This window comes from Apis laboriosa, unplaced genomic scaffold (genome assembly GCF_014066325.1).
Source record: "Apis laboriosa isolate Shangri-la unplaced genomic scaffold, ASM1406632v1 scaffold122_cov146, whole genome shotgun sequence".
Taxonomy (NCBI): domain Eukaryota; kingdom Metazoa; phylum Arthropoda; class Insecta; order Hymenoptera; family Apidae; genus Apis; species Apis laboriosa.
The window spans coordinates 2,571,928-2,590,563 of record NW_025221084.1 but is presented as its reverse complement, the minus strand read 5'-3'; the positions used below and the strand labels follow the sequence as shown (position 1 = coordinate 2,590,563).

At 25.9% G+C, this 18,636-nt stretch overlaps 1 protein-coding gene across 1 annotated transcript in view; it reads left to right on the top strand.

Annotated features, from left to right (window-relative positions):
• LOC122720222 (neurexin-1) overlaps positions 1–18,636 on the top strand; it is a 420,486-nt gene that overhangs the window by 288,383 nt on the left and 113,467 nt on the right. The window contains exons 10-12 of the mRNA XM_043946779.1: positions 3,135–3,242; positions 7,893–8,085; positions 18,299–18,490. Of these exons, the coding sequence (XP_043802714.1) occupies positions 3,135–3,242; positions 7,893–8,085; positions 18,299–18,490 (493 nt within the window). The remainder of the gene's footprint in view (positions 1–3,134; positions 3,243–7,892; positions 8,086–18,298; positions 18,491–18,636) is intronic.

The window sequence follows — 18,636 nt, the reverse complement described above, 5'->3', positions numbered from 1 at the left end:
ATTGACTTTCTGTAGGAAAAAAAAAAACAAAAAATAAAAAAATAAAAAATAAAAGAAATTTATATATTTCATACTTTTATAATTATTTAATTTATAATTATTTAAAAGGAAATAATCTTATGTTAATAATTATTATTTAATAGGATAAAAAAAAATAAAGTTATTCTTTATCCTTTTATATTTGATTATTGTATTGGATTTAATTTAGTTCTTGTGTCATGTTTTTATATTATTGAAAAAATAATAAAAATTGAAAAAGTTGAAAGAAAGAAAATTATTTTTATATATAAATAAATAAATAAAATAATAAATAAATAAATAAAAATAATTTTTATATATATATAAATAAATTATGTTCTATTAAATAAAAAAATATATGTACATGATAAATTATTTTTTTCATTGATTTTATTAAAATTACTCTAACATGATAAATTATATTTAAAAATCTTCTATTATTCTAAATAATATTATTCTTAACAAAATTATTCATTAATTAATATTTTTCAGAATCTTTCAAATATTCAATTTCAAGATTTAATATAAAACATTAAATTGCGATCAACTTGTGATTATACAAATTGTGAGATCATATCTAACAAAAAGGAACATTTTATAAGGAAAGTTCCGAGGAATGAAATTTATTCTCAATTGCGAGAAAGGGATGGAAAATTTAGGACAAACAAAAGTAAGAAGAATAAATAATGAATCTCGTAACCGTAAGTTTTCGAGTTGACTCTTCATCGCGAAAATTGGCCCCACTGTCATTGAAGTGCAATTACACTTGGTGCAGTTCACGTCGAGTCTCTCTCCCTGAAACCGCTCTGATTCCAAAATTACAAGCTACTGTTCTTCGAAAGACAATTGGGGAAAACAAAAAGGATTTGTTTCCCAGAGAGATTTTAGGATCTATGGAATTTACTGAAGCAAAAATTATGACTAGACTGCAGATATTTATGTATTTATTCAGATTTAAATTTACAAAAATTTACAAAATGAATATAATATGGAAAAATATACAAAAGATTTACCTAAATTCTCGTTACAATATATTTAAAGGATGAAATCTAAATCTTCCATTTTTTTAAATTGTATAGAAACATGAATTTGCATAAATATCTGCAGTTATGATATTTGAATGGCTATGATAAAGAAAAATTAAAGAAATTGGTTCTAATTGTTTGAACAAAATAAACATTATATTAGTAATAAGTAATTGTTCATCTAAATTTAAAAAATTTTAAAAAGAATAATAAAATCAATCGTATTATATTTATTTATTAATTTTGATTAAATGTTATTCACAATTATATATTTAAAAATAAGCTTTATAAATAATTTAATTTTTAAAAATATTCCTTAGATTATTTCATAAAAAACTATAAATGAATATGATGATTAAGTCTTGATAAATATTCAGATACTAAAAGCTAAATTATTTGATTTATTATCAAATAATATGTTTCTTAAAATTATTAAAAATAAGAAAGAATTGATTTTCTAATATTTTAAAAAAAGTTTATACAATTTATTTAAGAATAATTAATAATGTTTTTGAATTATTTATAAAAAATATTTTTTTTTCGAACAGATAAAATTGAATAACACTTCAAAAAAAAAAGTTCAAACTAAATACTTGTGTAGAAGAACTTCTCTCGAATGTCTGCTCTTGACAATCACTGCTTTTGACAATCTTCCAACTTTTGAAACGATAACTTCTTGTTCCATATTTCTTTCAAATCTTTATGTATCTTACCCAGAAACCCTCCGTCGCGCACAAATCATTATACTCGAACAAAATATCAAATACCGCACATCATAATACGGTCAAACAAACTTTCTATCCAACTAACCAACCATTCGACTTTCTTCAAACTTAATCTAAGATGCTCTTGATACACAAGTTTTCTATAAACGATACTAAATCAATCAGAGTTGGGTAAAATGTAATATGATTAATTATTAAAAATTATAAAAATTATGGAAAAAATGTGAGTGAGAATTTAATTGTTAAAAGAAGTAATCAAAAATATGATTTAATATTTTAATTGTCATATAAGCAAATTATTTTTAAACAAAATTTTTACTTTTCTTTTTGATTTCTATTTCATTTTTTTTTTCTTTTTAGAAATAGACTTATATAAATTTTTGGATTAGTCAATAATAACAATGATACATTAGTATAGATTATGAAAGTATAAAATAATGTAGGTCATAAATGTAGGTCCAATAGAGTGTACATATTTTATCAGATTTGAAAGCTTTAAATTATGATTAATGACAATAAATTAATTATATTCGTGATTACAAATTAATAAATACTCTGCACGATTATTTACTCATCCTTTTGTTAAAATTATTTATTTGAATAAAATATATTAATTTTACGTTTTTTTTTATAGATAATCCTTAAATTATTATATTTTCAAAATTAAATTAAATTAATAATTACAACATGTTTCATAAATTAATGTTGATCTAACGAAATTCCTTTAAAGATATAGAAACTGATTATTATCAAATATTTCTCAAATATTTCTTACATCCAACAATACAATCATCAATACTAAGAATTTCATTGCCCAACTCTGATTTCAAAACAAACAATATCTCGAATATTCAGTTTATATAATCGACATTCGCGTCGTGTCACAAGACTTTCCTTGCTCAGCTCCTCTTCTTTTATCCAAACAAGTAGCAGATTGGTCAGACGGGAATATTTGACGATTGGGCACGCGTGGAGACGGAACTGCCGCGAATTTCTCGATGGTGAAACGTAAATCAGTCAGCCGCAGAGAGACTCGGGTCCGGCAACGAAATTGAAGTAAAAATTCCACGAGCACGAGACACGTGATTATTTAAGCCGTCATGCATGATGAATGGACTCGTCCAGGGCGGAGAGTAGGAAATTTTGGATTCCGAACACGGTGGACTGCCAACCCTGTCCGTTCTCCATTCTTCTTCAGGACGTCGAGGGATTTCTCTTCCTTCCTTCCGTTTACTCTCTTTTTATTTTTCTTATTTCCTTTTCTTTCTTTTTTTTTATTATTATTATTGTTATTGTTTTACGTCTTTTGGAAGTGACGGCTAAGAAGTGGAAAAGTATTAAAAGACGTATATCTCCTGTGTTTCAGGTGCTGCCACCTTGGAGGGCGGCCAAGTCTGGTAGTATATCCTTCAAAATCCGTACCAACGAACCTAACGGATTGATTATGTACAGTCGTAGCGGAGCTCATACGAGGGTATGTGAATTTCGTTCGATATATTTATTTTTCCTCCTTCTCTAAAATTCTACTATCCGATAATTCTTTTTATGCGTCTTAAAAATTGCACAGGCAAAAAAATTAGAGACAATTATCAACATTTTTCGTAAAGTTGAAAGATTTAAAGGCAAATTTTATCAATTTTTATAAATATATATTTCACGTATACATATTAATAATTTGTATATTATAATATCTTATTATTTTTTGTTATACTTGAATGACCAGACAAATATTACGATATTAATTCAATTAAGAATATTTGAGAGATTTATTTAAAACACTTGTAGACAAATCAGCACATTAGTTGTTTTAAAATAAAAAATTCTGGATATTTAGCAAAATCATCCAAAAACAAAGAATATGATAAAACAGAAAAGATATATATTCGATCAAGGCAAAGAAAGAAAACAGAGATTATTAATATAATTATGTAATCTTTAATAAAAATAGTAATAGAACTTAGTAAATAAAAATTACTATTAAATTAAAGTATTCAGGTAATTGAATTTTACTAAAAGTAATTTTTTGATCAGGGATTGTACGATATTGACAGAAATTAATGATACAATAAAATAGTAATTACAGAAGAATAATAACGACAATTACTATTTCCAATTTCCCTTCAATCTTTTTTTCTTTTTTTGAACGAGTTGACAGAATTGTAAAGCGATTTTTAATGAATTTAAAACGGAATCGTTTCGCGAATATTTCCGGTTACACAGCGATTAATCGAAACTATCACGTGAATTGTGGATTGAAATATTTCGAAAAATGAAAAAGCCTCGATAAACCGTGGAATTTTCAAGAGCTCGGTTAATGAAGTTGTTCATTAGTGGTTCACTGCTTGATATTCGTTGCACGTTCGCCATCCATTCGCCTCGGATTTTGTTGATAGCCCCTCTGTGAATACTATTTCCGTCTGTATTCATGGCATCATGGGATTTGCCTCTCCCTTCTTTCCTTCCTTTTTTTTTTTAACTTCTTTTTAATGCGATTAAGGTTTTACGAATTACGATCATGAGCTCTTTTTCAATGTTGTCGTACTGATATAATAACTTTATTGCTTTTACGTAAATTGTTGAAAAAATGTTATAAAAATTTCTGTAAAGTACCAAAGACTATTATCTTTCCATTTTAATCTTATATTATTTTATGATCGATAAAACGTTGAATAATATCATTTTCACGTGATCGATAAAATTATGAAAATGATTATTGAAATCAAAATTCAAAATTGAAGAATAGTTGAAGAAAATAAATTGTGGTTTTTAATTTATAATAATTATATTTAGAATTTTATGCATTACAAATGTTAATTTCACATTTAGTATGTGATATATCATTCGAAAATAGATATTGTATTATAATTTATTATCTTTGTACATTTGTCTTCTTGTGAAGAAACAAATGCATAAGACTTTTTTTATATAAATTCAAAATACATTATTCAAAATATATTTTGTAAAAATGTATATATTGAACACTTAATGTTATTTTCTTTCTTAATTTTAATGGCAAGACAGAAATGGCAAATATACTTTTATGTAATATTTAAATATCTATTTTAAAAGAACTTATAAAAAAATTAAATTCTAGAGTAAGAAAAATGTAGTTTAAATAAAGCTACAATTTTAAATATTATACTATCAAAAACTGCAATTAATTTTTGGATCATTTAATATTAATATTGCTATAAATAATTTTTGAATGAAAAAAATTATTTCACAAATACTTAATCTTAATATCCACTCAGAAGGATGAAAAATCACAATCTTTCCTAACTTTAATAATTTATTAAAAACTTCATTAATTTTCTCTTGTATGAGAAAATTACTCGTGCATATTAACATTTTTTATTATTTTAAATTTAGCTTTATAATCATAATCAATTTCGCATTGTCAAAATGTAATTATATATTGAACAAAAATGAAAATGTAAATGTAAAGAAAAATTGAAGAAAGAAACGAAGCGAGAATTTGGAAATAGGATAAAAAAGATTATTTAATAAAAGGAAGAATTGAAGGGAGATGGATAAATGAATGGAAGATAAAAAAACGATAACTAATATAAATGAAAATTGGAAGCTACGACTGATTTAAAAATCGATGTTTATTCAAGCGAAAAAGGAAGAGATTACATGAAGTGGGATGATGGCAATTAAATTATCGGTCACGTGATGCGTTTTTTGTTTGATAAAATCATGGATACTGTTTCAAAAATTGTCCCTGGAAAACTGTTATCGAACTGATACAGGAATGTAATCGAATTTTATTGTCGCACGTTGAAAAATATGTGACATTATAGAATAGAAAAAGGAATTTTTCCATTAATGGATTTTTATTTACAGAGGAGACATACGCTTTGAAATTGTTAATAATGCATTTATTGATACATAAATCAAATACGTGTGTTTTAAAACGTTACGCTTTCCTCTTTAATATAATCTATATGGCAATATGAATATAAATAAAACAAAAGTAATATTTTTCGTTTGAAAAATTGCATGGATATTTTCAATGATTGTTGCTTAAGGTATTGTAAATTAAATTCGATTCAATTATATGGAATTTGAATAAAAATATAATTAATCCATACGATTTAAATATGCAAAATATCGTTTTATGATTTATTTGTAAAATTAGAGGTGAAAATTTAATTAATAAAAATAAATATGTCATTTGTAACTAAGCATTATATAAACTATACATTAATTGTAATTGTATACAAAATTATTTTAAATAATTAATAATAATAATAAATTTAATGAGTTTTAAAATATTGTAATCAGATAAAAAAATATTCCAATTAAAAAGAAAAAATATATTAAATTTGGTATAATTTAAAAAAAGTTAATTTTAAACTAATTAATTTTCATATTAATAAGCTTTCTATATCAATTAAACAATTAAATAATGATTATAATTAAACAATTAAATAGAATCAGAGATTTGCATCAAATATTTAATAAATTACTAATAAATATAAAACTATATTATAGAAATAAAGAAATAAATTTATGCCATTGCATAAAATTATTAAAATAAAAGAATGAAAAAAATGATTAGTTTAGAAGATATAGCTTCATTAAAATTCTGTAAAGAATTCTTTTCATTACATGAAAAATAAAGAAACAATCTCCTTATGCTATTCTTTCATACAAATTTTATATTTTTTCTTTATCATTATATCCTAATATTTCTCAACATAAAATTTTAAAAGGAATCAAACCTACAGAAAAAAGTAAGAATTCCTTTCAACGTTCTCAAAAAACTTTTTTCTTACAACAAGGCAATGTTAACGAAGTTATAATCTGAAAAAATTACATGGCCTGTACACTGTGTGTATTCTCGTCATAAGCATAAGTACAATTTATATAAAATTCCTCGAAAGAGGAAGATGAATGGACTCGATTCAATAAATCCAACTGCACCTTTTCCAACTGCACCACCACTCCAGAAATACACCCTGCGCACAGTTACTTGCACGCAGCAAGTGCAGGTAGACAGGTGAGATATCTAGGGCACGAGGTGGGCAAGCGACAACGGGTAGGAAATGCATTTTCACCACTCGAGCCGCGTTTCGCTCGCTGCCTGCAGTTATCTCGATTTAACAATACCGCCTCGTAATTCCCACAATTATATTTCAACGTTGAAACAGGTATAGGTGGAGAGGGGCGCTAGCATCGCGAATAATCACAGTTGCGTGGCGTGGAACGGCGTGAAATAAATCGGAAAGTTGCGAAAACCGGGTTCTCGTTAAGGCCGCGAATTCGTGCGGGTTGCTCATTAGCAGAATCACCGGTTCCACCGAACAAATGCTTCCTCCGTTACCGTTCTGTAAAGCAGAATGTCTCTGTTTTGGTGTTTGTAAATGTATATATATATGTATATATGTATATATGTATTATTACATGGCTATTAGTCGTGAAATAAAAGCAAGTGGCCAGTGACGCGTCACTGCGCCATTTTGGGAAATCATTGAGAAATTGAGGATTAAGTTTTTTTTTTGGAATTATTGTTGGAAATTTCGTGAAAAGGGTGAGAATTTTATGAGAGAAAATTGGACGGTAGAAAAATTGATGAAGGGAGATTTTGAAAAAATATAAGTGCTTTCAAAATTTTAGACAAATGGAAGAATGGAAGATTTAATTATAAATTATTTGTTGTAATGTTCTTTCATAAAATATTTTGAAGCTTGAATAAAAAAAGCCATGTACAATTATTACAAACAAAAAAAAATAAACAATATTCCAAAGCTAAATTTGGTTTATAATGAGTATTGCATCTAAAAGGATTTTAAAGGATGTAAGTCTTTTGGCAAAATTGAATCAATAGAAAAATCTTAATTAGAAATGAGAAAATTATATATTCTTATGTATTCTTATATATTCTTTGTAATGTGCATTGTATATATTCTTCTATATTTTGCATAAATATATAATACATAAATAACATCTTTATAACATAAATTTCTTAATATATAACGCTACAAATTTACATATGAAAATCCAGATAAGATTAGGTATAATTTTATGAAATTAACTTATAATATTAACTTATATTATTAACTTATAATTATAAAATATAATATATATTAAAAAGATAAAATAAAATTTATTTTTGCAGCAAGATCTTTTCGCATTCGAAATCTTTGGAGGTCACTTATATCTACATATCGATCTCGGAAGCGGACCTGTAAAAGTAAAGTCGTCAAAACAACGAATCGACAATGGAATCTGGCACGATGTGGCACTTCGTCGTGTCGAACGAGACGGACGTGTCACCGTAGACGATTCAATAGTTGAATTTCGCACACCAGGTAAGAAATAAAAGTTTTATTTCATCACTTAAACGTAAATATTTTCATTAATTAAATTATTTCTATAAATAATAATTAAAATGATATTGATTTTTTAGTAAAAGCAATAAATTATTAAGGGAAAAAAGGAATACATTTTAAAATTCAAATAATCGAAATTAAATCAAATCTACTGAATTGTTTCAATTAAAACAAAATTTCTTGTCATTTTTTTAATTTCATTATTGCTATAAGTTTTCTTTCTCTATTTCTATAAATTATTACAGATAAAAAAGATTATTTTTACTCAAAGATTTAATTAACATTCACGTTTATATATATTTATTTTAATTTAATTTTAGTGCACGTACAAATTAACAAGAAGTGTTATGTGGCGCTGTCGTAGTTTCTTATAACGTGACACCATTTTCCCTTATTCCTTCATCTATGTTTAATCTTAATCTGATAGCAAACTTTGAATTAATTAATTTCGTATCGAGTATAAATTTAATTCATTAATAGGCATAATATATTAATGCAGCTTATTTCAATTATTTTATTGTGCTCTAATAATTTAGTTTAATGTATCTTTTATTCATATTTTTTTTAAAGTATAAGTAAAAAAAAAAAATACACAATCTATATATAAATGTTTCATATATTTTATATTGATAAATATTCCACAAAATATCAATATATTTTATATAAATTTTCTTCATAAAATTATATTTTCCGTACTCTTTCAATTACAAATCATTTTTTTCCATTTTCTTTTTTTTTTTTTCGTTTAATCTCGCGACAGTTTGGTAGGATGTAAGGTGTTTATCGTTTAATCTACACAAGGAAAAATTTTGGATCCGGTTGGTAGACGGCATAAACGACGAAAGAGGGAAAAATGCTCGGGGTTGAGAAGGAAGCCACTCATAATTCAGAGTTACATGCTCGAGGACACTTATCTGCAGGTGCAGCTAACCGTTCCATGCGTGGAACGTAATAAATCTTCCACCCTTACTTTTTCTACGATCCTCCAGTTTTACTACCGCTTAGTCTCTTCGTTAGATCCGTTCCTTTAGGAATTTGTTCACTAACTTTCTTCGTTTGCAATGAGGGTAATTCAATAGGACGTAATTTACAGTTTGGGTTGCTGATTAATTTATTTTATATGCCAAATAGAAATTTTTATAGCAATTTGTATTTGTTATTATTTTTTATAAATATAGATTGTGATATAGGTTATTTTGAATTGTTTTATATGTAATAAGGAAGAAATTCTGCGAAGAATAAGATGCTTTTAGATGCAAATACAATATGCAAAATAAAGAACAATTGTATAACATTTTATGTCATGAATTTTTATTGCATAACATATGTGTAATATATACACTATTTAAAATTTAGAACTTTCTATTTTATAAAGATGATGTAAGATATTTACATATATATACGTATATGTATGTAATGTTTATATATAGAGACCATTTTATTGATCCGAATTTGGTGGATAGTTAATAGTCGAATATGCAGGAAACATGCAACAAATATGCATCCAATATACATGCACAATATGCAAATAATATGCAATATGCAAAAAAATATATAAAATATACAACATGCAAAATATGCAAAATAAAACATCTTTTTTGGAATGTTATACAAGATTTAATGAACAAATAAATTTTTATTTTGGTTTTATTTTTTTATCTACTTTTTATTAAAATACATATTTACATTAATATCTTCAATCTAATTATAATTGAAAGGTTTAAAAAAGGTTTAATTAAAAGGTTTAAAAAAAAAGGTAGTATGACTATTTTATATTGACATTCTTTTTTTAATATAAAACTTGACTTGAGTGTTAAGTTTTTTAATTTTATTTATTTGCACATAGAAATATTTATCATGAATAAATCTTAAATCTTAATTTGAGTTTATTAATAAGATAACAAATGAACATTTATGAACAAAAATAATTTTGAACTTTATAATCTTTAAAATCTCATGAATCTATTCTATGTTAACAGTATCAAATTCTAATATCAATTTTAATATCAAAGTCAAAACTTTTCACTTTACAAACACATTTTCATAATTCTTATCATAGAAAATTATAAAAGATCTTCCCAAATCATTTGAAAGACAATCAAAAACTTCTTCCAGATTTAATCGTGAATTTATTCATAACTCTGAAACTCTACACTAAGACAGAATAAAAAGTCAAACAAGCGTAGAAAAGAGAGTTGATACAGCTTAGGGTGTACGGTGAGGCTTTATTAAACCGATAAATAAACAGAAAGTGAAGGAGTTCCCCGGTTGTGGATCCTTCATCGGCTTCTCTGTCGCCCAGTTCAAATAACGGAACCCGGTCTCACCGCAGAAATCACGTCCTTCCTGCCTCTCCCCCGTGTACTTCCGTCTTGGTTACTTCCAACTCTTGCGGCATTCTCCCCACGAATTCTGTTTCCTTCGATTTTTCACGTTGTTTGTACATGGAAGGCGGCGTGGCGTTAAATTCTAGCCGCGAACGATTTCCGGGGACGTCTTTTATCCCCTGGCCATTTGCGATAGTCGGATTTACGATTGCTCGAAAAATATTCTTGTGGTGGGCTTTATATGTTTGGGATTCTATTCTGTGATCGCCTCATAGAACGACGTTATATGGGGCGACAAATCGTTGAATTAGGCTTCTTCTTCGGCGCTTATGACTTTCATAGATGGCGTGCTTGAGTTAAGGGAATTTTAAGAAGTGGTGAGAATTGGTGGATGAATAAAAATTGAAGTTGCGATATATCCATTTCGATCAAGTAATTAATAAGTATGAAAGTATAATAGTTCTTCGTGGAGAATTATATTTCATGTATCATATTTGTTTTTTTGATTTTTATATTTTTATTGTTCTAATTAATCCGTGGTATATTTATATGTTAAATAAGTATTTTGATTGTTATATATATTTAAATATTTTAATGATAATTGACTCTAGTATATTTCATTTGTTATTTTATGCTGATTAAATATTTTTTTTTTCTTCTTTAGGGAAATAAATTCTTATAATATATCTCTTAAGAAAAATAATTAGTATGAATATTATGTTTTTAATTTAATTTAATTAATATAGGAAATATTTTCAACATTGATTATCTATTTGAAATTTAATTACAATATTGCAATAAATTCTACACAAATCGATTAATAATTTTTTTAAAAAACTATTATAGAATATATTCTATAATTCTATATTCAATACTAAAGTTAAAATAATATAAATTATATAAATTAATATTATAATATAAGTAAATATAAATATATAAATCACTATTTTATGCAACGAAACCATAAAAGTCAATCCTTTATTAATCTTGGACACGAATTCAAATGAATAGCCGAAAACGTTAATGGTGTCAGGATTAAACGAAAGAAATTCACAACTACAGTCGAATCGTGTACTTATTCACTATTCCACAAGTTTCCACGAAACCCTTGGTGGTCACCTGAATTACACAGCCAGTTAATTTGTCCATGAAACTCGCCTTTGAAATCCGAGCTTTTAGCAATTTCAGCCTCAAAACTGTGCTTCACCGCTTCACTGGGACGAGTTTGTGCGAAATTTTTCGAGTGTGAACGCTTTCTGCAGGCCAATTGCCCTCGTAACACGTGAAAGAGACCAATATGAACGATTCAAGCATTCGTAATTAGACTTAATGTATGATTCTAATTAATATGTACGTTAAAAACTTCCTTTCTATACCTTTCTACCTTTAATATTATACTGATGCTTAATTTTGAATATTGAGAGTATTTGACACAAATAAATCATCGATAAAAGATAGTTCTAAAAATAAGCAAAAGAATTATAGAATTATAGAAATTTTTATCATTTAAAAATTAGTTTTTGAAATAATTGAATTTGAAAATTTGTTGAGTATAGAATATTATTATTATTATTATATTCGTGGAATACTTTCGATTCTAGTATAAAAATTAACATAAAAAAGTATCGCTTAAGGCTTATTTATTAACTTACAAGCAATTTAATTTCGCCTTGAAATGAAGAGTACAAAATTCGATGATAACGAAGATAGACGCTCTCAGCTTATCTCGTTTCACTTAATGCAAATTTCAATTATAACTTAATAAAATAAAATTTAAAACATTTTATTTGGAATAAGCTTCTATTAATATTTGAAACTTGAATGAAGTTGAAAAAGTTTTATCTATTCAATTTAATGGAATTATTCGAATGTTCCAAAAATAATGCAACATTTGTATCAAGTATTTGATAAAAGCTAACTGTAATATAATATTACAGAGACATTTATAACTTATATTTCAAAGATGGATAAAAATATATTTTCGTCTGATTTATCTGAATTTCTTAAAATAATTCCTTAGAAATTCTAAAATGAAATTACTTTACAAATAATAAATTACAAATAAATTGAAATTAATTTACAAATAATAATCTGACAAGTGAAATTTTCCATCAATCTAATATTTAATTTCTTATGTTAAATTCTATTGAGTAATTGATAAATATTTTAGAAATTTATTTAAGTTTCGATTAAGAAATTCAATTTATGTTCAAATCAAGATATATTTATGAAAGATTGAAACTTTATACTTTTTAAAATTAAAAATAATTTATTAAAAAGATTTAAAAGCAATTCAAAAATAAATCAATAATTGACGAAATGTAACGAAATAATATCAGATATTTAGGATATCTTGAATATTTCTTGACGAAAGAAAAATGATTCTAAATTACCAGAGAGAAACATTTTAAGTTGAGACGACAAGATAACACAATTAATAATCTCAATAAAATCTCTTTGAAGATTACAAAAAGAAATGAAAATGAAAAAAAAAAGAAGCCTTTACTTAACTGTGAAATAATTTCTCTCAGATGAATGGAACACTTGAAAATGTTTTATCTCGTTCTTTTAATGAAACATCCTGCCAACGTTACCTAAAACCTCAAAGACGACAACTGAATTAAATCGTTGGTGGCGATTATTCACGGTAGGAAGAGCGTAATCTGTCAAACATGAATCATCGAGGCTTTAAGCGCGATTACGGTTAAACCAATAGAATAATCTTCTTGGGAGGAAAAAAAAAAAAAAAAAAAGAACTATTGGCATTCGAAGAATCACTGCAGAGATGATAAGCGAGAATATATCTTCACGTTGATATAAAAATAGAAATATATTTCTATCGATGTGCAACTTCCTATTTTCGGAAATTGTCGATGACGTAATTGGTCTGTTTAATTTTCTTATCTTGAAAAAATATTAGTGAGGATTTGGGATTTTTAAAATAGATAAGTAAGAGAGAATATTACTTTCTCGAATGATGCAAGATTTTATAAATAAAATCTGTTTCTTCTGTATTTGAAATAACAGTAGTTACGTAAAAAGATACTATTTTCTTCTGAATATTATTTTAAATATTTTATTGAATATTTTATGAAATATAGGAGAATGATATTTGAAATAATGATATTTCAAATATACAATTTTTCATTTTAATATCGTTCCAATACAATATATTGAAATTACAACTGCAATACAATATATAGAAAAAAATTCCATTAACTTTTTAAGAAATAATTGTAATAATTATTCCTACATATTATTTTATCAATTTAAAAAAAATTGTTTGAATTAAAATTTTATAATTTTATAGCATTTTCATAAAAATAATATATATTAAATTATAACATCATTATAATTACACGAGCAGATAAAATTAAAAATTTATCAAATTTTCCAGATCTTATTTATCTTGATCGAAACCTTTGTACTTTTATAATCTTCCGATAAAAAGAGGAACAGAATCCTCTGTTTTTTAAGAAATAGAGACACGAAAGGATGGAGGAGGACAATTTTTTTTTTCCTTTTTCTCCAAAATTTTGCACGATCAAACGATAGGGCGAAAGAGGAAAGAAGGGTATAGCACGTAGCATTTAGAGGAAAAAAATGCGGAGAGACATGTTCGAAATATCAAACTTTCTCGCACATTCAATTATCGTAGCCTGGCGCGCATTATAATATTGCAGATCTATGTAAATAAGCGTCACGTGCAGAGCATTGCATCCGAGTTTCGTCTGAAATGCTTCCGGCTTGATCAGCGAATTTCCAAGCAAATGCCCATTTTCCAGGGCCCGCTTAACGTGGTTACAAATATGATGTAACCACGTTTGCACGAATCACGTAGCAATAAAAAGATCAAGTTTCGAGCAAATAATCCTCTTTCGTAACCTCCTTCAAATATTGAACATTAAAATTTTATGAGCATTGTACGGCAGAATAGTTAATAGATGTGTAAATTATAGAATACTACTGAAAAAGGAAGTTGTGCACAGCTCAAAGATGAATGAAGATATGCAGGGATCGTTTAAAATATATCTAAAATATTAATATAACATGATATAAATATTAAACATTATAAATAAAATTGTTCAAACGCAACGATATTATATAAAATTACAAATTTCTAGAATATTTTTCCCAAATCCTAATGAGTATCGGAATGAAAAATCTCCACTCTTTTATTTTGCAATAGCAATATGTATAATAATAAGAACAGGCATCCAATTAACGTAACCAGCAATTAGAAGCCATGATACTGCATACAATAAAATAGTGAGGAACAAATTTTATCTGTCAAATTATAATTATAATCTTGAATATTTTGCAAGATCAACTCGCCACCGAGTTTTTACCACGCTTGTGATAAGAATTTTCAAGGAACGAGCCACTCATTTTTCTTTGTCGATTACAATTTCCTTTCCAACTCTCTCCCGAATACCTTTCGCTATTTTTTTTCTTGTTGTCCTCTCATAATCAAAAATAACTTCTATAATGTCCCTTTTTATTCTTTTTATTTTTTATTCTTTTGAAATTACATAATGTAATAAAATATATTATTTATTTTAATTCTATTTTCACATTAAGTAAAGAATTTTTATGTAAAGAAAATATTTATAAAGAATTTCAAGTTTGTCGATTAATGATGATGTAAATGATAGATAACACAAATATTATGTACATGTAATTATTTTATCAAAATTGATAATTTATATTTGAATATATTATTATAATTTTATATTAATTAATAAGATTAATGAAATTTTCTTACAAGGTTTCATTCTCTTTTTTTTTCCCTTCTTTTTTTATAATTGTATTATTCATTATAACAATTAAATTATTATATAAAATTTGCATAAAATTAAATTATACAGTTAGTAAAATGTTAATGATTGATAAAAAAAAATTTAATCTTAGAACATGGAAAAAATTAATTTTTATTCGCAGAAATTCAAGGACAAAGATAATGTGTCGACGTTTGCATGTTTCATATACATTGGTCTATTAACGCTGTAGCGATAATAGAATTATAAATTTCATTATAAAATATTCATGAATCAAAAATAAAATAATTAGAATGTCCTTCAACCAGCTTTATAGTGTTCTATTTATTATTTCCGTAGCATTCTACATTTAACGCGCATAAATTTTTTAATCGCAAATGCAAGTATTAATCTTACAGAAATCTCAGAAATATGCTTTCCAAATTCCAAAAATCCATATAATTTTAAAATATCCTGATAATTAATTTAATAAATAATCATATTTTGATATAAGATATCAAATTGAGAAATGAAAAGATGGAAATTTTTTAGTTAAAAATTTGATGCAGAAAATATTGTACAAATTTATAATATATTCCCTTCTATGATTGTTAAGAAAATCAATATTATAAATTATTCGGCAAAAAGATAATTAATAGTATTTCTATTTTAATCGTTAAAGAATTTAAAAAAATTAAAAATCAATAACTACTTCTATTTTCATTATCTTCTGTTTAATTACTTGTTCTCTTAACTACAATTTAAAAGAAATGGATTATATTTCATAAATTAATTTGCAATTATTCTTGTCCAATTCATTTCATTATCATTTATAAATGAATCAAAGATATTCCGATGCTTAAACACGGATAATGATGATTACAGAACGATTAAGCTCGAGGTTATGCAAGAGACGACTATTATTTTCACAAAGCACGTCGCGCCGTGTCCTAGTGCTAATTCGTAGAGTCGGTGAACTTTTTCCCTCCGGTTCTCCAGCGCTCGTTCCGCTCGTAAGCGGGAAACTTTCGTTTTTGAGCCGGAAAGAAGGGAAAGAAAAATAGTCGGGCGGAGGATAATGGACTTTAAGCGGGTCTCGTGAGTTTTTAATTAACGTCGAATTAACGAGGCTCGAGAGCATCGGTCCGAATAATTGGGCATAGTTCGAGTCATTTCGAACAAGCTCCGTCTTGAGAAGATGGTGCGTTCTCGCTGCTTAAAGTATGTAATGGGTGGATCGTGAATGGGAGATAATGAGGATAGTTAGCGGAACATAGATGTAAATGTTTCGTAGGGGAGATAATGCGTGATAAAGTTGTGCGAGATAGTCTGGATTAAGGCGAAATTTTCGAATGAAATGTAAGTGGAAAGTGGTACCAAGAATTCTATAGGGACGTGATTAGGATAATAAGAATATATCTGCTCACACTTCTACTTGTGAGAAAATTTTTTAATGAATTTAATGTAAAATATAAATTTTAATATGAAGTATTTCATCGTATAATATGTGAGGGTGAAAATATATTTTTACACAAAAGAATTTGAAATATTTTTTATTCGTAATAAAATTTTAAAATTCAGATATAAAACGTATTGATCTACGAATAATTGATTTAATCAATAAGTAACGTTTAATCTAAAGAGATTAAAATGATTAAAAATATAAGATTCCTACTTGAATCTAATCTATATATATACATGTAAAATGATTATAACAAAAAAAGAACGATAAACTTTATAATTTCGTATTATATAATTGTTATAAATATCATATCAAAGAATTTTTTTATATCTTTGAAAAAAAAGAGTGACTAAATGAAAAATTGCACGAATGATAAGCTGACATATGCATCATGTAAACTTTGATAACGAATTTCACGTATCATGCATTGATGCCAATCATGAAAGAACATGAATTACGAATGCACTATGGAAACATTGATATCATTTTGTCATTTTTACCTGTATCACTTACAAAATTCGATTAGAAATTGAAAAAAATAATGTATATAGAGCTGTATATATATATACATATATTGATATCATACGTTAAAAGTTTTATATAGATCATGAACTTTAAGTTGTAATAAAGCACAACTTTTGTATTCCTTCATATTTTTTAATAACTAATAATTTTTCCAATTAAAAAATGCAAACGATATAATAAAATTTTTAAAATTAAAATTTACATTGTATAACATTTTTTAAAAGTCTTACAGCTAATTCTAATATTATATGTATAATGGTATAATTCTATAAAATTTGTTTAGATGTTTAGAAATTAATTTTTAAATATTATTGTTAAAATGATTAATATAGTAAAATGATAATAGTCAATTTATAATGATCTTGAAAGAATTTATAAACTTCATATATTTCTTCAATGATTTTAATAAACTTCAATATTTAAAAAATGTTTTCTTTAAATTTATTAAAAAAAAAAAGAAACTACATAATTATTTTTATGAAAGTAAAAGTATTTTGAATGTATTTTAAAATATCTTGAATTTCCATATCGTAATAAAAGCAAATAAACAAACTTGATAACTAATATATAATTTTTCTGAAATATAATATAAAATTCTATAATTTGATTTCTAAAAATAAAACTTGTTGAATTTGAAGTGAAATAAAGTTTTAAATAGTCATAGATACGTATGTAGTTTGCAGATATATGCTTGTTGAAAATGCATTGGAATTACAAAGTTTTAAATGATCGAGTAAAATAGTACTTCAACTAGCCAATGTATTCGTGGATGGATTGGAACCACAAAATTTTAAGTGTTTGAATAAAATAGAACTCTCTATAGTCGATGTAGAAAACTTTATTGAAACCATGAAAATTTGAATAATTGTGCAAAATTTCAAAAAACATTAAGAAATGCTTTCAAATTCCTTTATTATTATATTTAATGATAAATTATAATCATTACAAATATTAAATGCTATATTAAACATTCAATATTCATCGCCATTGTTATTAATAATAAATAATTATCATTATTCCAAATAAAAATACCTTAAATATAAAATAAATAAAATCATATTAATTATTATTAGAATTTCTATACAGTAATTTAAATAACAAGATAACATAACGCGTTTCAGGTGATTCGACGCAACTAGATCTAGATGGATTACTATATATTGGTGGTGTAGGTGCTCCATTTGCACCCCTTACAGTTCCTCCAGTACTGTGGACAGGTGCCTTGAGACAGGGTTACGTTGGTTGTATAAGGGATCTTGTCATAAACGGGCAACAAATCGATATCGCTGGATATGCTCAACAACAGGACTCTGGTAAGATAATATTTTGCATTTTATAGCGATGCTAAAATAAAATATGAACATCAAGATTCCATTTCGTCGAGAATAACTCAGCTTGTCAGCATACAAATAACAGATTTTATAAAAATCGTGCAAAATATCTCAAGCATTAAAATGCA